The sequence below is a fragment of the Theropithecus gelada genome, chromosome 14 (assembly GCF_003255815.1).
Source record: "Theropithecus gelada isolate Dixy chromosome 14, Tgel_1.0, whole genome shotgun sequence".
NCBI classification, from domain to species: Eukaryota; Metazoa; Chordata; class Mammalia; order Primates; family Cercopithecidae; genus Theropithecus; species Theropithecus gelada.
The window spans coordinates 51,749,702-51,776,598 of NC_037682.1; the positions used below are offsets into that span (position 1 = coordinate 51,749,702).

At 37.0% G+C, this 26,897-nt stretch overlaps 1 protein-coding gene across 1 annotated transcript in view; it reads right to left on the bottom strand.

The window, feature by feature from the left end:
• FAR1 (fatty acyl-CoA reductase 1) overlaps positions 1-26,897 on the bottom strand; it is a 64,562-nt gene that overhangs the window by 34,004 nt on the left and 3,661 nt on the right. The window contains exon 2 of the mRNA XM_025357092.1: positions 3,967-4,162. Coding sequence (XP_025212877.1) covers positions 3,967-4,155 — 189 coding nt within the window. The 5' untranslated portion in view covers positions 4,156-4,162. The remainder of the gene's footprint in view (positions 1-3,966; positions 4,163-26,897) is intronic.

The following is a 26,897-nucleotide window of genomic DNA, read 5'->3' on the forward strand; positions in this document are numbered from 1 at the left end:
AACTGTGTCTTTTAAGCCATGTTAAAAAGATGAATTTTATTTGGGAGTAATGGTGAGCTACTGATAGATTTTTTTTTTTTTTTGAGATGGAAGCCTCGCTCTGTTGCCCAGGCTGGAGTGCAGTGGTGCGATCTTGGCTCACTGCAAGCTCCACCTTCCAGGTTCACACCATTCTCCTGCCTCAGCCTCCTGAGGAGCTGGGACTACAGGCACTTGTCACCACACCCAGCTAATTTTTCTTTATTTTTAGTAGAAACTGGGTTTCACCATGTTAGCCAGGATGGTATCGATCTCCTGACCTCGTGATGCCCCCAACCTCGGCCTCCCAAAGTGCTGGGATTACAGGCGTGAGCCACCACGTCTGGCCGCTATTGATAGATTTTAAGCAGAGAGGTGATACAAGCATGTTCATAATTTTTAAAAAATCCTTTGGCAGTAATGAGTTTTAGGATACTCTTGTGGTTACTCATATCAAGATATTTACTGGTCTGAATCAAAATAATGGCAATGAAAGATTCAGGATGGAACATTCAGGATTTTGGCCAATGACTGGATTTGAGAGATAAGGAATGCAAACTTCATTAGGGTAGGGTCCATATCTATTTTGCTCAGCATACAAATCCAAGAGAGCAGATCTTGCCTGGCAAGATAAATACTTTAAACATTTGTTAAGTGAATAAATTCAGTGGACTGAGGAACACAGGGAGAGAAAGAAGTACTGTTTTGGAGATACAAATTCAGTCTTGTAACTGTCGAGTGTAAAGTGCCTACATGACACCCCAGGAAGACAGGTCTAGTAGAGGTGACTGGCTTTGTGGGTCTAAGTTCAGGGAGAGAGCTAGACTATCAATATAGATTTTATTAACCACATACAGGTCGTAACTGAAGCCCGGGGAATAGGAAAGAGTTTATCCAGGTAGCAGCAATAATAACTACCAAAGATCCTAACTATATGAAACTAAATCCAAATCTAATTTAAAGGACACCCATTCATCTCACATAAAACAGAGGGAGGCTGAGTAACCATCTCACTGGACCTAGTAAGATATCAAGGCCTAAGCCTGAAACTTGAAGAATATCAATCCTTATAGGGCAAGCAGAGGAAAAGTAACCTAAGGAATGACTAAAAAAGTACTTTTTAACACCCTAAAGTCATATTTCTTCATTCTCCTGATCACTGATGACCTTTAATTCCCTTTAATATCAGCTATCTATACCACCACCACAAGGACATGATCATGCTGCTCTTAAATTTGCTAGATCTTAAATGTGATATTCTTCCCTTCTTTAGCCAACATCTCTTTACGCAATACCATCTTTTCTGGTGCTTTCAACCCACTAGTACCCAATTAGTTCCTACTTTAAGTTTACGAATGCCTTTTTAATATCCTTGATTCTCTTTCCTGAATTTACTTCATGATCAACTACTTCATTTTAGTTTTTATTTTTTTGAGACAGGGTCTCATTCATCACCCATGCTGGAGTGCAGTGGCACAATCTCAGATCACTGCAACCTCCGCCTCCCAGGTTCCAGCGATCCTCCCACCTTAGCCTCCCGAGTAGCTGGGACCACAGGCATGTACCACCTTGTCCAGCTAATTTTTGCATTTTTCAGTAGAGATAGGGTTTCTCCATACTGGCCAGGCTGGTCTCGAACTCCTGGCCTCAAGTGATCCACCAGCCTTGGCCTCTCGAAGTGCTGGGATTATAGGCATGAGCCACTGTGACCAGCCATGATCAATTATTTTAATTCAATCTTCATCACCCAATGGAGTTTCTGTTACCTGAGACATTCCCATAAATCAGTGGTTCTCAACCAGGGGTGATTTTGGTCCCCAACAGACATTTGGAGATGTCTAAAAACATTTTGGTTGTCACAAGAGGGAGTGAGGCCAGGAATGCTGCTGATAACCCTATAATGCATAGAATAGGCCTCCAGAACAAAGAACTAGCCAGCCCAAAATGTCAATGGTACTGAAGCTGAGAAACCCTACTATAAGTCAATGTCCCATATGGTGGTATGTGCTCTTGGAATTATGTTCTTTATTCCTATTTCAAATCAGGTAGACCATACCTAAAATTTCCTACTAACTTTAAGTGCACACGCACTGCTATCTGACATAAAAAGGGCTCATTTTTATGGACTCACCAGCAATGCTATACATAATGGAGAATACATGGCTTTAGGATTAAGTGGTAGGATATGCCAGGAGGTAACTGAAGGCATAAGATAAAATTACATAATTTCATAAAGTATCAAGTTTAGTCAAATATTTGGGGAAAAAACTTTTTTTATATTGAAAATAACAGCTGTATGTTCAGGCTAAACCACTGAAGTTCAATGAAACCTCAGGCTCTAAGTAGAAAATACTCATTTTCTTAGGCTTGGTGTGGAAGAAATTTTAGAAGCACTGCTCTAAAGACCCTGAAGAAGATGCCCAAGTCTTCTTCATGTTTTACTCAGACCCTCAATTCTGGCCAGCACATCAACTTAAATATCTGTTCCTATCTCCTCCTGACACGACTATCACTTCCTCTTCCTTCCCTCTTCCCTCTTAAAAACTGTCTAAAAGGCCAGGAATGTATCTTACTTATCCCTGAATTCAACCCCCTGCAACAAGTCAAACCCACAGGACTAAACAGGCACAATAAATATCATCTAAAAAATAAAAAGTGAGTCAGAACAAATAACCCCTCACAGCGGGGAGAGGAATATTAGGAGAAAAATTAAAACATACCAATTACAAGAGGTTCATAATAAAAATGCCAAGATGAGTAAACAAAGGGCAAAGGGCAGAGACAGCAACAAAACACACATGTAGACATTTTACTTAGAACAAGTCTTGTGGTTTTATAGCCCCATTGATGACTCCTTCCTTATAGGTTTTAAGGGAAGCAAAGGATTCCAGAAGGGTTCAGCAAAGAATCAGAGAGAAAAAATGAGTAAGGGAGACTAATGTCGACTAATTTGAATAATTTCAAAGTATAATAATAAATTTTAAACTTCTAAGAAAGAATCTTACATCCCATCATTAAAAAATAAAACCAACATAATGAGGAATATCTGTTGCATGGTGTCAAACAAATGCTAATGGGATATGACAATTAATTCCAAAGAACTATCATAAAGGTATATGAAGTTCATTCAAAGTCAAACTCTAGTTTGTTGCTATGAAGAGGGTTGCTACAGTTTCAGGATTTTTTAAGAGGCCTATAAGAATGTAGATATTCAAATGAGTGTTACTCTAATTATAAAAGAAATGTTCTACTTGAAATTCCTTTTTGAGATATGCCTGCAGTCAGATTCCTTATGTGTACCAAAATTGAGCTTATAGCTTTCCAATTCAACTTATTATTTATTAGTAAATGCCAGATAAATTCATTCACTTTGAGAGAATTCACAAACTTATGATAGTGAAATAATTTTACTCCAGCTCATTTCCATTTTTTCTTACAATATTTTTCCCAAGGCTCAAAATGTTTGACATAGTCTTATATTCTATATGGCCCCTCTGTCATCTATCAAATGGGAATATGTGACTTCTCTACCTCCTAATACTGTTGTGGGGGAGTAAGTGGTGTTTATAAATTTTATCAAAGCACAGTGTCTCACAGAATAGTAGGTAGTCTCACCACCTAATTACTATTATTATCAAAAGACTATTTAAATTATTTAGTAGTTACAAACAACCTCCCTCAAATGTTCTAAAAACATACTTTAAATACCTACCATAAAGGTAATTTAGAGCTTGTTATACAATTTTGCCAGTCACAGAGGAAAACTTTTTCTCCTTGTGATTCAAAAGTCATATCCAGTTTCTTGCCATCCTGTAGGAACTTACTAAATTTTTTTACCAATTTTTTCAGAATACGGAAGAAATATACTAAGCTACTGACGCTTACAATAATTACACACACAAGCACACACTTTTTTCTCCGTTCCGAGTGCTCATTTTCCATACTTACCTTGCCACTAAGGACTTCTTCCACTCGCTCTTGTGGTGTCTGTCCAGCTTTCTGCCTCACCAAAACATATACTGAATTCACCTTAGGACAAGACCTCAGCAACTTTTCCAGAAGCACCTTCCCTAGAAAACCGGTAGCTCCCGTGAGGAGGACATTCTTGCCTTCATAGTATTCTGGGATTGAAACCATTTTGATCCTAAGAAAAACATGGCAAATAAGCATTAGTTTAAGGATTCACCATCATTCTTACATACTAAAAATCTCTTGGTATTCAAATAAGTATTTTTAAAAGCAGGCAAAAGTCAAAATAGAACATTAACAAGACAGGACTCTAACCTCTAGTTCAATATAGTAAAGTGGAAAGAAGAATGAGAACTATAGCTTATTTTAACCCTGTGTTTTACCCTTGTATCACCTCAGGCAAGTCACTCACCTTCTCTGGACCTGAGCTTCTTTGGTACAATTTGTACTAAAGGATGTGTAAAAATTCCTTCCAGCAGTAAGAACCCAAATCTTCATTCAATCTCAGTTACACCCTAAACACAAATGAATGGTGTTTCTCTGACTCCAAAGGGATTTATAACACCAAATACAGGTCAGCAGCAAGACTCAATTACCTAGCTTGTGTAACACTGGAGGTGTCATATTCGCCTATCAACACTAACTGAAACAAGAAGAGGTAACACCAAGCCCTTTTTACTACGTGTCTCTTAGTGACAGTATATCCAAAAAGTGCTTAAATCTCCCTTTTTAAAAAGTTAGAGTAAGAAATACATGAGCTGACTTATCTTCCCTACCCAAATTCCACTGAAACAGCAGAAAAGATATATTAAGAAAACAAACCATAATGAAAGGAAAAATAAAAACAAGGTGAAGAATTCATGCATTATATCACTACAAAAAGCTCTAACACATTCAAAACAATGCTCTGTATTGTTTAGAAATGCATACAGATGGAAAAATATTAATAGATGCATGAGAGGGAGTGCAATACAACCAGAGACAGAGTAAGGAGTTTGAATTGTATTTATGTTTTATTTAAGCTGGGGAGTAGATACATGTGATTTATGTCCAAATTTTTCATAATTAAAAAATATATATATTCCCATTAACAACCTGGAAAAAATAGCTCCATTAAACCAAGCCAAACAAAAAGGAAGAAAGAAAAGAAATAGAAGAATTTCTAGAAGAAATAGATAAGACTGAATTGGTAGAATAGCCATACCAAAAGAAACAGCAACCCAAGCAAAACAAGCACAGGAAAGGACTATAACGAGGCAAGAGCTCTTTTTACCAGTCCCCTAAATGGAACCTGGGAGAAAACACCAAGGTCAGGATCCAGAAGCTGGACTAAAGCATAAGGAAATCAAGGTAATTAAAAGACTGTTCATAGAACAGCAGAGCTGCTCATGACAGTCTTACATTCTGCATAAACTTTGGCTCCCAGGCTTAGTATCTAGATCTGATTGAGAAGAGCATCCAGCATGGGTACCAGGGACAAAACAGAAGTGGAACTGATCCTGATGGTTGCTTCAAACCTCCACAATTGAAGGTGGGGAAGGCAGTGGATCAAGAGAGAGCTAACAAAAACTACCAAAAGAAAAAAGCATTTACAGCACTCAGAATACATTTTAGGTCCTCAGCCTCTGCTTCTGGCCTTAATGCAAGCTTGTCCAACTCGTGGCCCAGGATGGCTTTGAATGCAGCCCAACATAAATTCATAAACTTTCTTAAAACATCATTAGTTTTTTTTGTGATTTTCTGTTTGTTTGTTTTAGCTCATCAGCTGTCATGAGTGTCAGTGTAGTTTATGTGTGGCCCAAGACAATTCTTCTTCCAATGCGGCCCAGGGAAGCCAAAAGCTTGGATATCCCCACCTAAAAGGAAACTCATGCAGAGCTCTCAACCATACCATCTGTGAAAAAGCTCTTTTGAGGAAACAGACCTCAAAAAACTAAAGGAAGCCAGTATCAGCTACCAAAACCAACCACCCTATTCCATTATAAATATGAATAGATACTCACAGATCACCAGATATTTTAAAGAAAAATACCTACAAAATAAAGAAAGACCAAAATGAAAAGCTAATAGAACTACAAAGGAAACTAAGGTAAGGAAAAATGTTAAGAAAACTTAAATTCCTATATTTTCCAAGTTGTTCACAAGACTGTTGCATCCATAATTACTAAAAAAGGAAACAAATAATATGAAAGCACTTAGAAATTGGAAATTCAGGTGTAAGTACAAAATCCAATAAATAAATAGACTATTAAAATTAATAGCCCCCAAGTGAATTTAAGAAGGTCACCAGATTACAAGGTTTATATGGAGAAAAAATGTATTTCTATATACCAACAACAAATAGTGAAAAATTTTAAACTCAAAATTACACCACTTAAAACACTACAAAACACCAAAATTACAGAAAAAAGTAAGTGTTGGTGAAGACGTACAAAAATTAGAACAATCATACACTGTTGGTGGGACTGTAAAATGGCTCAGCTCCTGTGGAAAAACGTTTGGCAGTTCCTTAAAAAGTTAAACGGAATTATAGTATGATCCAGCAATTCCACTCCTAGGTAAACACACCAAAAAATTGAAAACAGTACTCAAACAAGTTGACACAGGTTTGTAAGGTTAATTATCCCCTATCCGAAATGCTTTGGATCAGAAGTATTTCATAGTTCAGATTTTTTTCAAATTTGGATTATTTGCATTATGCTTACTGGTTGAACATCCCCAGTATCTGAACATCTGAACATCTGAAATCTGGAAGCATTTCCTTTGAGCATCACGTTGGTGCTTAAAAGTTTTTCTTTTTGGATAAAGAGTCTCACTTTGTCACCCAGGCTAGAATATAGTGACGCGATCTCGGCTCACTGCAACCTCCACTTCCTGGGTTCAAGTGAGTCTCCCGCCTCAGCCTCTGAGTAGCTGTGACTACAGGTGCCCGCCACCATGCCCAGATAATTTTTGTATTTTTAGTAGAGATGGGGTTTCTCCATGTTGGCCAGGCTGATCTTGAACTCCTGACCTCAAGTGATCCACCCACTTTGGCCTCCCAAAGTGCTAGGATTACCGGCATGAGCCACTGCACCCAGCCAAAAGTTCTGAATTTTGGAGTATTCTGAATTTCATATTTTTTGATTAGGGACACTCAATCTATAGCAGCACTGCTCACAACAGCCAAATGGCACAAATAACTCACATGTCAATCAGCAAATGAATAAACAAGTTGTGGTATACACATACAACAGAATACTACTGAGCCATAAAAAAGAACAAAGTTCTGATACTTACTACAGTATGGATGAACCTCAAAAACATATCAAGTGAAAGAAGTCGGACACCAAAGGTCACATATTGTATGATTCCTTTCATATGAAATATCCAAAACAGATAAATCTACAGAGACAGAATGCAAATTGGTAGTTGCCTGTGCCTGTGGCATATGGGAATAGAGAGTATAGAGAAACTGCTAAGGGAGTTTTACTTTCAAATGATGAAACATTTTGGAATTAGATAGAGGTGGCAGTTGCACAACACTGAATGTACTAAATGCAACAGAATTGCTCACTTTAATGGTGCTATGATTTGAATGTGTCCCCTCCAAAAATCAGTTTTTGCCAATGTGATACTATTAAGAGGAGGGTTAAGAGGTGATAAGGGCAGGAGGGCTCCTTCCTCATCAATGGGATTAAGGGCCTCATAAAAGTGGCTTCACTCAACATTGGGCTAGTTTGCCCTCTTACTTTTCTTTTGCCTTCTGCCAGGCGAGGACACAACGTTCCTTCCCCCTGGAGGGTTCAACAACAACGTGCCATCTTAGAAGCAGGCAGCAGCTCTCACCAGATAACCAAAACAACTGGTACATTTTGATCTTGAACTTCCCAGCCACCAGAATGGTGAGAAATAAATTTCTGTTCTTTATAGATTACCCAGTCTAAGATATTTTGTTATAGCAGCACAAAACAGATGGAGACAAATGGTTATTTTATATTATATGAATCTCATCTCAATAAATTATTTTTTAAAAAACCATCAAGAATTGGAAAGGGATAGAAAAGATATATAAGACCTCTATTCTAAAACCTACTAAATACTGACAGAAATTAAACAATACCTAAATAAGTGGAGACATATACTATATTCCTAGATTGGAAGACTGAAGATGTCAATTTACCATCCTTAGAGTCAATATAATCCCAATCAAAATCTATGCTGTTTTTTTAATATAGAAACTGAGATTTTAAAATGTTTATGGAAATACAAAGAGCCAAGATTAGCCAAGACAAACATAAAGAACAAAGATGGAGAACTTACATTACCACATATTGAGATGTATTATAAAGTTACAGAAATGTAGTATTGGGACAAGAAGAGAATGGTGCGGAGTCAATTAGCCATATAGAAAGAATGAAATTTTGACCTCTATCTTACACTATACACAGAAATTCAGATAAACTGGAGATCTAAATGTGAAAGGTAAAACACTTATGTTTCTACAAGATTACAGAGGAGGACCATTTCCATGACTTTCATGTAGTCATTTCTTAAATAGAATATAAAAAGGAAAATATTGCTAAACTGGACAAAACTAAAATTACATTTATCCCAAGACATTAACAATAAAGAGAAAAGGCAAACCAAAGTAAAAGATATTTGTAATCTATATATAATGAAAACATTAATATCCAGAATACATAAATATGTAAATTCCAAATCAATAAGAGATAAACCAATGGAAAAATGGGCAAGGTTTGAACAAACAAGGAAGAGTATACACAATGGGCATTACAAAAGAGGATCGGGCCAGGAGCGGTGGCTCACACCCGTAATCCCAGCACTTTGGGAGGTCACTGGTCAGGAGTTCAGAGACCAGCCTGGCCAACATGGTGAAACTCCGTCTCTACTAAAAATACAAAAATTAGCTGGGCATGGTGGCACACGCCTTTAATCCCAGCTACTTGGGAGGCTGAGGCAGGAGAATTGCTTGAGCCCGGGAGACAGAGGTTGCAGTGAGCCAAGATCGTGCCACTGCACTCCTGCCTGGCCGACAGAGCAAGACTCTGTCTCAAAAAAAAAAAAAAAAAAAAAGGATCGAAATGACCAATTAGCACATGAAAAGGGGCTCAACTTATTAGTTATTGAGTTAAAACCCCTATGTGATCCCACTTCACTGACCCTCAGAATAAGGGTGCAGAATAACTGGAACTCTCATCTTACTGCTGGAGGAAGTACTGGTTGATATAATACTTGGGAAAGGTGGTACTACTTGCTAAAGCTGAACATTCACATATCATATGACCTAGCAATTCCACTCTTAATTATACACCCAATAGAAATGAGTACATATGTTCATCAAAAGAACAAGCAAGTATGGTTATAACAGCACCATTTCCATTGGCCCAAAATAAAACCAAAGTGTTCATCAACAGTATAACATACACAGTGTGGTATATGCATATGATGAAATATTTAAGAACAATAAAAATGAAGGTACGATCGCTAAAACACAATGTGAAGGGATCTCACAAAGGGAGCATTGAGCCAGTAAGGCCAGGTAAAAAAGTGTGTACTACTATATGCCATTTGTATAAAGTTCAAACTAGGCAAAACTTATCTATGGCCAAAGGTCTTGCAGGGAAGAAGATGGAGTGACTAGAAGGTAACATGAAGGAGACTTCTGGGATACTGGTGATGTTCTATTTCTTGATCTGGGAGGCTCATTTTTTAAAAATTCATCAAGCTGTCCACTTAGAAAATATGGACTTTCTGAATTTATTATATTTCGATAAAACATTTACTTTGAAAAATAAAAACAAACAGGGTGACCACATGTCCTACTTTGCCTGGAACAAGCCTGGTTTATACATGCTGCTCCTGCTTAATTTTGATTAATTAATTTATCAGAAGTGTCTCAGTTTGCATAATAAACTATATGGTTACCTTCATTGTAATCTACTTCAGGTTTGAGACTATTTCAAGATTTCAATGACAAAAAGCCTAATTAAAACTATAGAGGATTGAAGTTCAGATGAACAGTCCCAGCTATTCTGAAGGCTGAGGCAGAGGGATCACTTGAGCCCAGGAGTTCAAAGTCAGCCTGGGCAACACAGAAGACCCCCATTTCTTTAAAAATAAATAAATAAAATGGTTTGATGTCAATAATCTCATATGGGAGATATGAAGAATAATTCTGCATCAATATAGTTCCTAACAAGTAGATATTAATGACAATTACTAAATATATATTAAATAGTATACTTAGAACATACCTAGGACAGCTAATTGTTTGAGCTTTTTGTTTTTCTTACGTAAAAATTTATTCAACAAATATTTTTTAAGGACCTACTAGGTACCAGGCACCAGAAAGTTTTCCATAGGTGTACATATGCATCTAAGACAGGGAAAGATATTAAGCAGTTTTCCCTCTAACAATTGAGAATTTAGAGCCTGAATATGTGATTAGTTCAACCCTAAAAAAAAACCAAAATGATGTACTTCCTTCAGTTATCAAGACATCTGCCCTACCAAAGCCTAAACAGCTCATCTCTCACCACCAAATAGCAGAAAATTTTTACCAAACTTAATTCTCCTCAAGCCTAACAGAATAAAGATTGCTTGCTAAGAGAGTTGTAGAATGAAGTGGCTCCTTTCAAAGCTATTAACAAATGATTTTATACTACTATAATGACTTACGGTTTTCCTCCTAGGGAAAAAAAAAAAAACAATTCCCACAACTTAGCACAATGCCACCAAAAACTTTACAAGCACTACATATTTTTAAACTCTGCCTCTGGCTCAAAGGAAAGCCGCATTAATTTGAAAAGAAATGTACTCTTGGCTTCCCCATCCAAACAATACACTTTACCCTACAAACTTACTGGCAAAGCCAATAAAAATGAGAGTTCTTTTAAGGGAAGTTCGGACTTGTCCTATCTTCCACAGTTCTGCCAGAGTGGCCAGAAGCAACTAGAAAAGCAAAAGCCATGAAAGGAATGCTGACAATCCTTCCAGAGCATGCTGTTCAGATTCCTACTACACAGCAAGATATCTACAAGTGCCTATCATCTGTTGAGAAGTAGCTGCACCACTGCAATATGAGAAAAGCTGCAACATTAGCATTCACACACATTTGGTGAAGGCGATGACAGGACTGTGGAAGGTGATTCACATTTATTTTCACTGTTCTTGGGCTGCTTTAGGAAATATCAGCTAGCAGTTGTAGCTAGCTATTTTGTTCAAAACACACCTTATCTTTTGACTCAAGTCAAAGAAGGAGAAATCTTTCTGAAGATCAGCAAAATGCTGAGTACCATGTATCACCATTATTTTCAAGGAATTCACTTAGGCTTACTTACAAAGTGGGTTTTCCTAGTGGCTGTAAAAAAAAAAAAAAAAAATCACATATTTGCATTTGTAAGTGCCTTAAGAGAAACACATTACAAAGCTACTTAAGACATATTTACTTGCTAGGAGTTCAAGTCCAAACTCTGCCATTTAGCAGCTATGAGATCCTAAGATAAAGCTACTACTCTGAACCTGTTTCCTCATAGGCAAAAGAACACGCGGGTCTCATGGACCAAAAGAGTCTGAAATGATCACAAATGGAGAATCACAGAGAACTTCTAAGGTAACACTCCACTCAACATAAACCTGCACTTTTGTAACATGATTGTATTCTCTTAATAAATGCCCTAATATTAATGGAAGGTTAATCATGTTGTTTCATTAGTTTTAGAAATTTTGGGTAATTAAAGACAAGATCCTCTCATTTTCAACTTTTTAAAAGAGTTTTTTAAATAGATAAAGCAATTAAAATGAGAGATTGGAGTATTCTAATAATCAGAAAAGTATAAACCTGGTCCGAAGATCGTGAGTTATCACAATTGATTGTTCACAGTTATAGACAGAACTCTTTGTTCTACTCTTTCCCTTCTCACTACTGCACTTGACTAGTCATTTTTTAAAAAGCAGAAAAAATTAACATTTTTTTTAAAAAAGGCTGCTTTTTGGCGCCAAGAAATGAGAATTCCTTTTTCTGTATTAGAATTTAAAACAGCTCAAATTAATTAAAACTTTTACCATAATGTTAGCTGATTATTTCAGATACTTGCTAAGCAGTAAGACAAATATGAACAAATATATAAGAAGTGGGGGATGAGGAAAGGAAATGAGAGGAAATTCCATGGGCCAGCCAGGTAGAATAAGAATGAAGTTTGAAAGAAGACTCACCAGTGATGAGAAAAATATATAGTGAAGAGAAGACAGGGAAAGAAAAATTTATTTAGCACAAACTGTCTCTTTCTCATGCCTTCAGATACTATTTTCCAAGTCTCCTTAATAACTTTTCTTGCCTAAGGTCCCTCAGTTCATGTATATGGGTAGGGTGAAATTGGAACCAAATCTTCTAACTAAATCCCACTTTTAGAGAAGGCACATAAAGTTTTTACTTGTCCTTCAGCGCGGTGAGGCATCACAACATGAAAGAGAATTGAGTGCACAGCACTAGGAGTTCAGAGAAAGTGAAGGGGTTAGAACTGATGATCCGGAAGGTCCTACCCAGTTCTAAAGTTGTATGACTCACCACAGGAGGAAACAACAGCAGTCTCCACTACAAGGCCTCAGCTTTTACTAACTGAATACAATAGACAAGAATCTGCTCCACAGAAAACTTTAACATATGAAATAAGACAAACTTTGCTGAGAATCCTTAAAAATTCCACATCATTGCTTTAATTAAAAGTTGATGGGCCAAACAAGCAACTCAGTATAGAAATTTTACTGTAAAAAAATTCAGGCTCTCTCTTCCTTTCTCCACCATCATTGTGTGTGCTCGACTCGGCTTCTCACCATGTCTTCTCACAAGAGTTTCCAGATTAAGCGTTTCCTGGCCAAGAAACAAAAGCAAAAAATGGTCCCATTCCCAGTGGATTTAGATGAAAACTGGTAATAAAATCAGGTACAACTCCAAAAGGAGACACTGGAGAAGAACCAGACTGGGTCTATAAAGAATTGCACATGAGATGGCACACATACTTATGCTGTGTCAAGGTCATGACCATGTTACCATATCAAGCTGAAAATGTCACCACTATCTGGACAGTTGGACATGTCTTATTGGGAATATATTTTTGTGCTATGTGCTATGTATGTGCTATGAAGGTACCAGTTGGCTGGGTTCAATAACAAATATGTGAGACCTTGCATTTCAAAAAAAAAATAAAAAATCAGGTAGTTAAAATCTAAAGGCAATTAGACTTTACCAGGAATTCCCTGAGGGCCATTTCCAGAGGCAGCCAATAAGAGAGAGAAAAGATAAGTGGTCTACTGTCAACCTTAGAACACTACTCAGAAGACCATGTTCCAGGTGGATTTAATTGACACTATCAATTTGAATAAAAAGATAACATTTTCAGGTAAGATGCACATATCAAAGATTTATTTCCAACCCCACCCTACCTGACCCACAGAGAGAATCTTACCTAGAGAGAATCTTTTATTGAAATATTAGAAACAAAAAACCCGCAGGGCAGTAGAGGTAATAAGGTAAGGTAGAAGATAAGAAGTTTTGGGGTCTCGCTTAAGACTAATAATAAATTCAAACATGTTTCTACAAATACCTATACCAAGGTAATCCTATGGATCACTTCAGTTTGAAAATATGCATTGGAACTTAAATGCCTTAAACTTAAATGGTCACCATGTTCACAAAGCAATAAAGTACACAGACTAGTGAGCTATTAGGAAACTAAATATTTAGTGAAAACATTTTCAATACTGAATGAAATGAGGCCCAGCTTATAAACTGCTCCTTCCTAGATAACGTAGGCCCTTCATAGAAATAAGCCTTTCGGATAACCCGGTGCCAAGACACAGCAGAAATCCTTGGGGCACTGAGTCTAGCAGGTTTAGGTTAGAATCTAAACTTACCTGTTTACCTTGCCATTGAGCTTGCTTACCTGTTTGGGTCCGCAGTTTCTTTATCTTTAAAATACAGATAAAACACCCAGTCCACCCAACTCCACCTCATAGCATTTTTGTGAAGTTAAACACAAAACACTGGGCACACAATTACATTTCCTCATGCATCTTCCCTTTACTTCTATGATAATGATTCTCAGTATGGTCCTTCAGCTGTCAGTCTGATCTGTAAGATTTCAGAAATAGTCTAAAAATTTTTAATGTGATGCTCAACCTATATTTTCCTTCTTTTACTAATCTTTATTACTTAAATTCATTTCACTTCTTTATTAGATGGAAAATGTACTAAAAACATTACATGGTTACTTATGTATGAAACAAATAATTCACAGGATGCTAACAGGATGGATTTCTTGAATGGAGTGTGAAAAATTATTCTCCCTCTTGAGATAATGTTGATCTTGGGATTGGATGTACTATCTCCTGTGAGATTCACCTCGTTCACAATGTTCACTATGTTCACAAAGCAATAAACTACATAGAATATACAAATATAGTACAATACTCAATATAGTACTGCAGTCAAGTCTAGACTGGCTCTGTTCGTATGCATCTTTCTGTATCATCATTTATTGTACAAACCCAGTAACTAACAACAGGTATGTTTGTAAGGCCTCTTAGTTCCATGTTTTAGCTGCTACACATTTATTTAGGGAAACTAAGTACTGCAATGGAAAGTCTCAAATTGAATATCTAACCATTAAATCCAGTTACCTAAAAATTTTACCACCTATAGCTATACCTGGAAGTCTGGCCCATTTACCTGTTTTTTTCTATTAAAATTGGCTCTTCTAAATCAAAACCTACCAATGAAGCTGGGCACAGCTGTTCGCGCCTGTAATCCCAGCACTTTGGGAGCCCAGGCAGGAGGACTGCTTGAGGCCAGGAGTTTGAGACCAGCCTAGGCAACATTGCTAGACCCCATCTCTATGAAAAATTGTTTAATTTCGAGACCAGCCTAGGCAACATCGCTAGACCCCATCTCTATGAAAAATTGTTTAAAAAAACAAAAAACTTACCAAAGGAGAGACAGTGGGGTGAGCAAATGGACAAAGAACAAAATATTAATATTTCACCTGTTTTTTTTTTTTTTTTAAACTCCCAATCAGGTGCAATTCCTGTGTTTAACACAGCCATATCCAAGGCTGCTTTGTCATTAACTTTTTTTTTTTTTTTGGGGGGGGACAGAGTCTTGTTCTGTCGTCCAGGCTGGAGTGCAGTGGCGTGATCTCGGCTCACTGCAACCTCCGCCTCCCAGGTTCAAGCAATTCTCCTGCCTCAACCTCCCAAATAGCTGGGATTACAGGCAGCCACCACCACGCCTGGCTAATTTTTGTATTTTTAGTAGAGACGGGGTTTCACCATCTTGGCCAGGCTGGTCTCTAACTCCTGACCTCAAAAAATCCACCTGCCCCAGCCTCCCAAAGTGCTGCAAAGTGCTGGGATTACAGGCGTGAGCCACCGCTCCGGGTGTCATTAATTATTTAACTAATTCTGCTTATCTCATTATCTTATGCCTTTCGGCTGGAAGACCACATGGTAGGAGTACTGAAAGAAATTCTAGCAGCAGATAGAAAGTTAAGTTAAATAATCTTTTAATATTCATTAGATTGTATGACTTTAAAAGTAAAAGAAAAAATAACTTCAAATGTCCTTTAAAAGGGGGAACTGGCCAGGTGCAGTGGCTCATGCCTACAATCCCAGCACTGTGGGAGGCCAAGGTGGGCAGATTGCTTGAGCCCATGAGTTTGAGACCAGCCTTGGCAACAAGGCGAAACCCCATCTTGAAAAAAAATACAAAAATAAGCCAGGAGTAGTGGTGCACACCTGTGATTCTAGCTACTTGGGAGGCTGAGGTGGAAGGATCACTTGAGCCCAGGAGGTCGAGACTACAGTTAGCCCTAATAGCGCCACTGCACTCCAGCCTGGGTGACAGAGTAAGACCCTGCCTCAAAAGTAAAAAATTTAAAAAGTAAAAAGGATAATCAACTAAGAAATAGTCTAAACCAGGAGCTGGCAAAGGTTTCTGTAAAGGGCCAGCTAACAAGTATTCTACTTTGTGAGCCATACAATCTCAGCAACAACTTCTCGGCTCTGCCACTGTACCACAAAAGCAGCCATGGATGATAAATAAATGAATGGGTGTGGCTGTGTTCCAATAATACTTTAAAACAACAGGAAGACAGTTTGCAGGCCATAGTTTGCCAACCTCTGTTTTAAACAATGATTTCCAATATTCCACAAACATTCAGAAAAATGAAGTATAAATGAGAAAGACATCAATGGGAAAGCAGTACAGTCTAAATATTCGTTGTCTATGATTTCACTACTACTATTGTTACTGGCACAACACTGTAAAACGGGCAATAAATGCTTGTTTGATACAATAATATCTTCATAAACAAAACAACAAATTAATGCCAGGCTTCAGAAATATAGATATGCCAGAGGCTGAATGCAAAAGGATGACATTACCTATAGCCTTTTTCTAGGTATATACTTTTTAAAATCTGTATTTCTAAAAGGAAAGTCCATTAAGATATGCAGGGATGAGGCTTGGGCTGCATTATTTTGCAGAAAAGACTACAAGTGAACAAGAGCACAGAATATAATCCTGTCACAAACTCAGAGAAACTCTTGCCCACTACTTTGTTCAAAAACTTCATACAACAATAAAAAAAAAAAGCAGAGAATTTAAAAGTATGGATAGTAGTGTTGAATGGACAGTAGTATTCTGGCTACCTATCACTAGGTAACAAAATCATTCTAAAACAGTGTTTTCAAACAACCACCATTTTTTATTTTCTTTCACAATTTTTATGAGTTAGCAATTTGGAAAGGGCTCAGCTAAGCAATTCTGGCTGAGTGGTTCTAGCTCCGGACTTGATTTTCCCAATGAGATAGTCTGGGCTTCCTTATAGCATGGGGACCTCAGACTAGTCAGATGCTTACAACGCTGCTAATAGCTTAAAGACCAGTACTCTTGTGAGCTAGGCAAAAGCTCTCTCACCTTTTCTGACCTTGCCTTGGAAGTCATACAGTGTAATTTTTTGCCACATTCTATTGGCTACAAGTGATTCACAAGACTGAACAAATTCAAGGGACTTAAATCGCATCTCAGAATGAGAGAACAGTTAGGGTATGTACAAGCTCACACATGTGCAATGGGAAATACTGTTGCAACCATCCTTAGAAAATACAGTCTGTCACAAAGAGCATCAAGTAAAGTAACTGCCTGTTACTCTTGAGACTGTCAACCACCAACCCATGTTGGACCTATTTCACAGGTCTATGGTACAACAAAGAGTTGTTTCTTACTGCATATTTTTTTAGCCACTCAAAACCCATTTTAAAAATATGGACTCATGGACCTCACACTTTGAAATATTCTGTCTACCCAATAACCTCATCTACTGAACAATAATTTCACATTCCCATGTTCAATTAACTTTCCCACGTTCAATTAACTATGAACTCCTGAACCCAGTTTTAGCTGAACTAAGAAGCAAAGTTCTGCAGCATTACCATCTGGAGTTGACACAACTCTAGTCAAAAGCAAGACAACTTGTTTTACAGAAGTTAGACTACGAAGAAGCCTCGAGCTAAGTATATCCATTAAGATTTTCTGATTCCCATCTGAAACATATTGAAAACCAATGATCCAGTGTTTTTTCTACTATATTTTGGTAACTGTAATCATCACTTAATGTTTTGATTAAGACTGCTATGGTTTAGACATGGTTTGTTTGGTCCCACCAAGTCTCATGTTGAAATCTGATTCCCAATGTTGAAGGTGGGGCCTGGTGGGAGGTGTTTGGGTCATGGGGACAGATTCCTCATGAATGGCTTGGTGCCACTAAGCATTCTCACTCTTAAGTGAGAACTGGCTCAGTTCTCAGCCACAAGAACTGGCTGCTGAAAAAAGCCTGGTAGCTCCTCCCCTTTCTCTGTTGCTTCCTCTCTCACTGTGTGATGCCTGCTCTCCTTCACCTTACACCGGGAGTGGAAGCCTCCTGAGGCCCTCACCAGAAACAGATTCTGATGCCATGCTTCTTGCACAGCCTGGAGAATTGTGAGCCAAATAAACCTCTCTTCTTTATAAATTACCCAGCCTCAGGTATTCCTTTATATCACTACAAATGGACTAAGACAGACTCAACATCAAAGAAAACATCATCTGAGCCATGCACAGTGGCACACAACTGTGTGCCCAGCTACTTGGGAGGCTGAGGCAGAAGAATCGCATGAGGTGAAGGGTTTGAGATCAGCCTGTGCAACAGGGCGAGAACCTATCTCAAAAAAGAAAACCTCACCTGAAAGAAATCTATAAGCAACAAAAAAAGAGCCAAAATGCATACCCAAACTGTACAAACTATTTAGTGTAGTCAAGCTCATAATAACAGTGGGTTCCTTTCTCCTTTTCCAAAAATTAAGGCTTATTGAGCATTTTCCACAAATAAAGATCAGCTGTAGCATCCTGGTTAACATTTCTTTTTTCAATAAAAGACGCTAGTGTCCAACCCTGTGGTAAGTACCCATTGAAGTAGATATAATGGCCACTCTGTTTGCCTACACAAGCACTGATTTACCAATATTTAACTGTCTATATCCTATTTTTCCCAATACTTCCCCCTAAGGCACTTCTTGGTACTAAGGAATCTAAAGACGTTCATGAGTTCTTAGGCCACTATACAACGGTTTCATATAGTGATGCTGTTCCCTAAGCATGGCACTTTGACAAGAGTTAAAATGCTTCTAGGATCTTACTATCCTGGGAAATGTTACACACTGAGAAAAATAAGATTCAGAATTCCTCTGAGTGATGTAAAAATCAAACATAAAGACACCTTAAAAAAGTCAAATTCTACTCTATCAGAGAGGAAATGTCAGTTTTGTAGCATTAAAATTATCTGCTGATCAGAAAACAAATTTTTCAATAATATACATTTTCCTTTGTTTCTGTTTCTGTCCTTAAGGCTAGAACCAGTAGGGTAACTTCTCTACTATAAAGCCTACAGAAGGTGGGCTGTGTTCTTGTTAACACACGGCTTGATAACACTGAATAACAAACAGGAGGAAGCACCCAAAATAACAAAGAAGTAAACAGTTCTAACAATTAGTAAAGTTAGTGAAATTAGAGGGAAAAAAAAAAAAACAGTCTGCTGCTTGCAAAAACATGTACTCAATTTTCTTTTAGGGGAAGAAAACAGTGTTTTAAATAAAGTAATTCCCGTAAGTCATATATGACTCTTTTTTTAGGTAAACTATTGTGCTTGATCACTTTTTACCTTAATAAAAATGTTTTCATATTAAGACATGAAATTGTAATCCTAATACTTTCAGACTCAGAGAAGTGAAACATAGTATTCCAATATACAAAGATATACTAATATTTTAAGTGTACTACCAAAGACAGAGCTTTTCAAACTTTTATAACAGAATTGCAATATCTTTTTTGCTTAAAAATTTATAAAATTTGACTTCACGATATACCTAAAGATTTATATAAAATATTTCAAATTACTGAGTAAAACTGATGTTATAGGAAAATGTACCATGTTTACCCTGAACACTACATATACACTACACACAGCTTCACCCGAAATTAACACAGGTAAATTATGTATGCTTCATATATATGCTGTATTTTCTCTCTCTGTTTCTTGTGTCACTTTCTTATTGCTGCCTTCTGAATCTGTTCTCAAGGCTGAACCTAAAAACAGGACTCAGTTCTTTAAGGCAGCATTTGTAAAGGTAAATGGGAAGTGTATGCCTTATCCCAAGGAGATTAAAGATGTGTATTAGCATATCAAAGACTACAAATGTCCTGAGGTTAAAAAAAAATAAACAAAACAAAAACTCACTAAATTCTATCTAAGCCCTGCCCTTCATAAATTTTCCAACACGGCTAGGAAAACAATGCTCATGAGAAGCTCAAGGATTACTAAACCAGCCTTCAAAAGTAATGATTTTCCAAGAAAGGGCCAAGACTCCTGATGGACTATAAATGATTTAGAAAGCATGACCTTCCTGGTCAGGTGCAGTGACTCATGCCTGTAACCCCAGTACTTTGGGAGGCCAAAGCGGGTGGATCACAAGGTTAGGAGATCAAGACCACCCTGGCTAACACAGTAAAACCCCGTCTCTACTAAAAACACAAAAAATTAGCCAGGCATGGTGGTGGGCACCTGTAGTCCCAGCTATTAGGGAGGCTGAGGCAGAAGAATGGCATGAACCCGGGAGGCGGAGCTCGCAGTGAGCCGAGATTGCGCCACTGCACTCCAGCCTGGGCGACAGAGCAAGATCAGTCTCAAAAAAAAAAAAAAAAAGAAAGAAAAAGAAAACATGACCTTCCTTTAATCCATAAAGCTACTTACGAATAAACTACTAAGCTAGTTATTAAGAGTTGCAAAAATGAAGACTTTACTAGAATGTACCAAAAACTTCAATTTGTATTCCACTAGTATGTCCAGTTGCTGCAACTGGCAATGCTGGAAGCTCCTACCACGTATGCACACTCAAAATGTAGAAGTCTGTAACTTTCAAGAGGGGCACTTGCCATCAATGAAACTGTGTTGTCTTTAGTTGGTCTTCATTTTCAATTGTCATTATTCTTACCTTTTAATTAAAAATTACCATTAGGTTTGGCTCATCATTATCAATTTAGTTTTTAGTTATTTTATTATAACTGTAGAGAATATACTGATACAGCTCCATCACTAGGATTTGAGGCCTGCAGTTTTCTAATTAGTCTAGACTTTATGACAAGTATATTTTTTGTGACTCAATTAAGAACCATCCATATCGCTCTTTCCAAAAAATGCTTATACCTTGACAATTGTTATTATTCCATTAGAATAAAACATTTTTATTTCTAATTATTCCAATAGAAAGTAGAAATTATTGAGCTAAAGAATGACTCAGCTAAAAGGCTAGGATTAAAAAAGCTTGACAGGCCCTGTTCTAAGGGTCCTCACTCTGGCTATGACGTCGCTAATGTACGGGGCAAGTCTTAGCCCCAGCCAACCTTTCCACATGAACCAAATGTGGCAAAAGAACTCAGAATCGGAATCAGTCATGTAAGTAGTAACTTCTTTGAACCTGGATGTCAATGATCCTTCCAGTGTCTAGTTTTGAGTGGGGAAAAAACAGCTTTTAGGAATGAATTTAAATGACTAAATCCCATAACAAATTCTCTTCTCAAAAATCTTTTCCTAGTTTATTTTTAAAACTATGCTAAGTTCATAGACACAGCTTGCAACTAAATGCTGTTGGGCAAAGATCACCCCAGAAAGGTATAAAAAAGCATGATGAAAATGTTTTAAGAATTGTGGATTCTTAATATCTGTTTCCAACTATGGAATGGAATTAAGCTCCTAAAACACCTACCCCAATAAATCTTGTAACTATGATTATGTTAAAGATGGAAGGAATATATGATGGCAAAGTAAAAACATTATGGTATAACAGTTCAGGAAATTCTTAGCCAATTTATCAATAACTTAGTTACCATGCTAAAAATCCTAGTGTTAATATACTTCCTTCTCCAAATACTGAGATCCAGAATGAAAAGACAGCCAAAATAAATAAGCACAATAGACTTACCAAAAATCAGGTAATGAGAAACAACGCTGTTGGGATTGCCATAACCAACAGACCTTAGGCAAGTCAACCTCTCTGGTCACTCTTTAAATTCACTGAAGGAGAGGCCAGATCACTGATTGCTAAAATCTCTTCTGGCTCACACAGTCTGTATTTCTACTACTATGTATTGGAATAAGTTGTTTCCTACTAGTAGATTAGGTACTTGAAAAATTATTAACTCCAACAGGTCACAAGGGTATCACTTTAAAGCAATTCACCTAATATTCACTGAACTTAGAACAGTCTGTGCACAGCTCTGCGGGGTCAAATGTCCCATTACCTGCTAATTCACCTGTTCCTATCTCCTGAGAATTCTGCTTATGCTAACAATCATTATCATAATTACATTTTAATTATAATCTACAAGTTTTTAAAGCCATATATTTCTAAGAAACTCATTTAGGGCCACTCCTCAAACTAAGTGAACGATGAGCACTTGTATCTCAGGGCTCCAGTGAGAATCAATCTTTTGTCAGCCAAAAACAGTTTCTAAGCTCCTGCATTACTTCCGGTTGTTTCAACACAGATGTGAACCTCAAAATACTTTAGCAGATCCTTCCCTTCACAGATCTTAACTGCCTAAGGACACAGTAAGTCAAAGTTTTTACTTCTAGGGAAAAAAAAAAAAGTATTTATGCATTTATTCATTCGTACGTCATATATTCTACTTCCTGTTAATACAGGATGGACAGGAGCCATTAAATAAAGTACGGTTTCTAAGCTCCTGCATTACTTCCGGTTGTTCCAACACAGATGTGAACCTCAAAATACTTTAGCAGATCTTTTCCTCCACAGATCTTAACTGCCTAAGGACACAGTAAGTCAAAGTTTTTACTTCGGGGGGAAAAAAAAAGGTATTTATGCATTTGTTCATTCATACGTCATATATTCTACTTCCTGCTAATACAGGATGGACGGGAGCCATTAAATAAAGTACCACACGCTTATTCCAAAATCTTCAGTGAAATAATTCCTATTTATTAAACTGGCTACAGCTTGTTTATCCCCAAGAATTCAATTAAGAATTAGTCTAATTTTTTAATTAGGCATTTGCAATAATAAGCTTTATCATTTTATCACTCCTAATAATTAAAAACACTTGTTTGTAAAAGGCAAGCAGAACACACAGAAAGATAACTGAGTTGAATTTTAGCAGTATGCTTTCTGCCTACATATTAAAGAATAAATTATTAAGCCAGAATCCACAGACTCCAAGGATATCTGAATGTACATTTTTCTGATGAGACAGCACAACACTTTGAGGAGATGCTCAGAGAAGTTCATGACCTTTGACAAGCAATTTCTGCATTAGGGAATATACTTTAAGATTTTATTCTCAGAATACTTCAAAATAATAAGCTATAATGATAACAATTCCCTAAATTCAAGGATTTCTCATGAATTGTCATGCCAACTTTTCTGGAAAAAATTTCATGTAAGACAAGAATGATCTAAACTAGATATTTCAAAATAATCTTAAAATTGTCAAATAGTTAACATTTAAATTAAACACACACACACACACACAAACAACTGCACACCAAAGCTGATGGCACAAACCCACAAACATTCTAACAAGAATGGATCCATTAATACATGTGGTATTAAGATATTTAGAAGGCTTTTTAACAGAATGTGCCAAAAAATTAACCACAAACAGGGATATATTCACAAAGGAGTGTGTCCTAATTTCTACTACAGCAATTGGCTTAGTTCAAGTTCTGATGTAACATCTACACTATGCCAATTACATGTTGTAGTGGTCTACAAGATAAAGAGAGAGAGATACAGAGTTAGATATAACTTATTCTATGAAGCCAAAGTTAGGTTTTCTAACTGCATGCTTTATCCATGTGATTACCTTCACCTTACCCCAAATGTTCTTTCTCTCTATTGCCACTTGTTTAAGTTATACTTTCATTCTAAAATAATGTCAGTTCCCACTTAAGAGTCTCCACCACCAATTTTGGCACATGACTCAGTGTTGCTACATTCTGTTTCACATATGTACATAGTCTCTTCAATTATATTATCCCTGCCCTACAGTAGCTTACTATATCTAATTTCTCGTGCCCAGAACAGTATAACGCTCGTCTCAAAATACATTTATATGAACAAATTTGCATCTCACTTGGATTAACATGCCTATTATTATACTTATCACACTGCATGGTAATAACTGGTTAAAAAAAAAAAAGTCTAGGGATTTGCTTCAAAATAAAGAGGGAAGTGGGTAGAGGTATGGGTGAAGCAAGACTGACCACAAGTTGGTAACTCTTAAAGTTGGTGATGTGTGTATTATCGCTGTCAATTTTCCATAATACAAAGTTTACAGAAGTTTGCTTCTCTTACTAGAGGGCTTCTTAAACACAAGTTCAAGTGTTTTCCTCTTTGTACGTCTATCCAATACAGAGCAGACAAATTGAACTTTACTAAAACACATTTCATTCTTTAGGTAGAACTACTTTTCAATGAAACTTCAACATCTTTTTGACGGTACTTTATTTAAATAATTTTTCATTAGCTCAAATAAAACATATATTCATTCATTATTTTCTGGGTCCCTACTTCCTAAGATGTGCTGTCCTGGTAAATGTAGGATACCAAAAATAATTTATCCTCTCTAATAAATTAAGAAGGGAAAGAAGGAAGATGAAGAGAAAAGAAAATACTGTAAAATGCAGTAATACGGTTTTTAAGAAAGACATCTAAGGCATCTATGTTTTTAATTAGAAAGAAGGCATACAACCCATTCAAGGCAGACGGGTTTAAAATTTCTTCTCCCCTCCATTTTACAGATGAAGACACTAAAGCCCATAGAGGGGAAGTGACTTGCCTAAAGTTACACTTCAAGTAGCTAACAAAAATTAAAGCTCAGATCTACCGATTCACAGTTCAATTTGAATTTTCTTTCTTTCTTTTTCTTTCTTTTTTTTTTGAGACAGAGTCTCGTTCTGTCATCCAGGCTGGAGTGCAGTGGCGCGATCTTGGTTCACTGCAACCTCTGCCTCCCAGGTTCAGGCAATTCTGCCTTAGCCTCCCGAGTAGCTGGGACTACAGGTGGGTGCCACCACGCCTGGCTAATTTTTGTATTTTTACTAGAGATGGAGTTTTCACCATATTGGCCAGGCTGGTCTCGAACTCCTGACCTTATGATCCGCCCACCTCGGTCTCCCAAAGTGCTGGAATTACAGGCGTTAGCCACTGCGCCCGACCCAATTTGAATTTTCTCCATCATAACGCTTTTCTCTACACTATAATGTTAACTAACAAAAGATAATTAGTTATTTTATTGGTAGTATACATTTCAATTATTTATTAAATCATTTTTTTAAATAATAGGATAAGATGGGGAAGCCTAGGAAGAAAAAGTGCACAACAAATTGATAAGATACTTATGTGTGAAAACTATATGTATATGCCAGGCTTCATCAATTTTGAGATACATTTAAGACATAGTATCCATTTCACAAATATTTTGAAGTAAATACAGACATCTTCAAAAAATTCTAAAATATGAATTTAGAGATGGAAAACATCCATCTCTAAAGCAAGAAAATATAAGATATCCTATGACAAAAAATCACTGTCATTTATTTACAGGCAGTGTCACAGAGCACAAACACTGAGAGCAAGAGTCTCACCTTCTAAGGTAACAAATAGTTACTAAACACCTAAGGCTTGTGGCATTTTTTTTTCAACTGAAGGTATAAATCAGTCCTCCTTGCTATTAGTTTCACAAGCATGAGTTTCGGAGTTAGACAAAGAAAGGTTTGAATCCTAGCCATGTCACTTTAACTCTCCAACTTTGGAAAGTTACTAACTTCTCTGAGTCTCATTCTCCTCATCTGTAATACGGTATTCACATTTTAGAGAATTATATGAGAATCAAATGTGATAATTTATTGAAGGATTATGGTACAGTGCCTAGATGAAATAGGAATCACATTAATATCATTTCTTCTCAGAATCCCTATGGGCTAAGTGAAATTAAACTAAAAGCTAGATTAATTTACGCAATTCTTTCCTCTCTGTTTAGGAGACTATCATAAGTCTGTACTGATCCTAGGGCAAATCCTACTAGTTTGGGCATCATTCTTTGAATAAGAAAAGCTTATTTTCTTGAAGTCTGTCTCCACCCTTCAATTGGGAACCAAAAAAAATGGTGAAGTTATAAGTGTTTAAGTTGATCAGCTCTATCTAAATCCAGCACTTTCATTTTGTCTTACTGAACTGAAACTCTAAGCCTATTACAAACCCACTGATGAGAGGAACTATAGAACTAATGTGTAGGAAGAAGAAGGATATAAAGCCAAAAGAAACAGTTAAAATGACACAATTCTATCAGTGGTTTGTTGGGTTTTTTTAAACTTTAAATTCATGTATTAAACTCTTAAGAAAACAAATGTTCAGGAAAGCCAAGACTGTATCTCCACCATTCGGGTGTGTTAGTTAGTAACTGGATCCTTCAGATTAAGCAAATACCATCTTTCAGTACATACAGTTTCAGTTTCCATCAGTGACAATCCAGTCATTTCCAAGATGGGAACACACCTACCAAGGTGGCTCTTACGGAGTAGGGACTGAAATAAGACTATCTTCTCTCCTACCCCAAGTTCAGACTAGCCAACCCACTTTTTCCTGAGTATTCACTCATTTCAGTTGAATGCTTGTCCCCACTAATTATAAAAATAATGCTCACTCTTTATTTTCTTTCTTTCTTTTTTTTTTTTTTTTTAGACAGGATCTCACTTTGTCACTTAGGCTGGAATACAGTGGCATGATCAAGGCTCACTGCAGCCTCAACCTCCCGGGCTCCCACCTCAGTCCCCCAAGTAGTTGGGATTAGAGGTGCGCACGCCACCTTGCCCAACTAATTTTTTTTTTTTTTTTTTTTGGTAGAGAAGGAGTTTTGCCATGTTGCCCAGGCTACTCTTGACCTCTTTAGCTCAAGCGGTCTACCTGCCTCAGCCTCACTCATTTTTTAAAATTTGAAAAAATACTAAAAAGTACAAGCATTTTAAAGCATCCATGATCTTTCCAGTCAAAGATTAAAACATTACAAAGGGCCATACCATTATCTTTCCTATGAATCTGACCATAACTGTGAAAACATTTAAGTTTGTATAGAGTACCTGCCACTAAACACAATTAACTACCAACCCAAACATTAATATCTTTATTCCAGCTTTCTTGTGACTAAATTCACATTACTTTTTTTCTTACTTAACTCAATGGTTTCTTCTCAATTGTTCTGAATCTCTCAGCTATATATTTTGTTGCTAACCACCTCCTCTTTA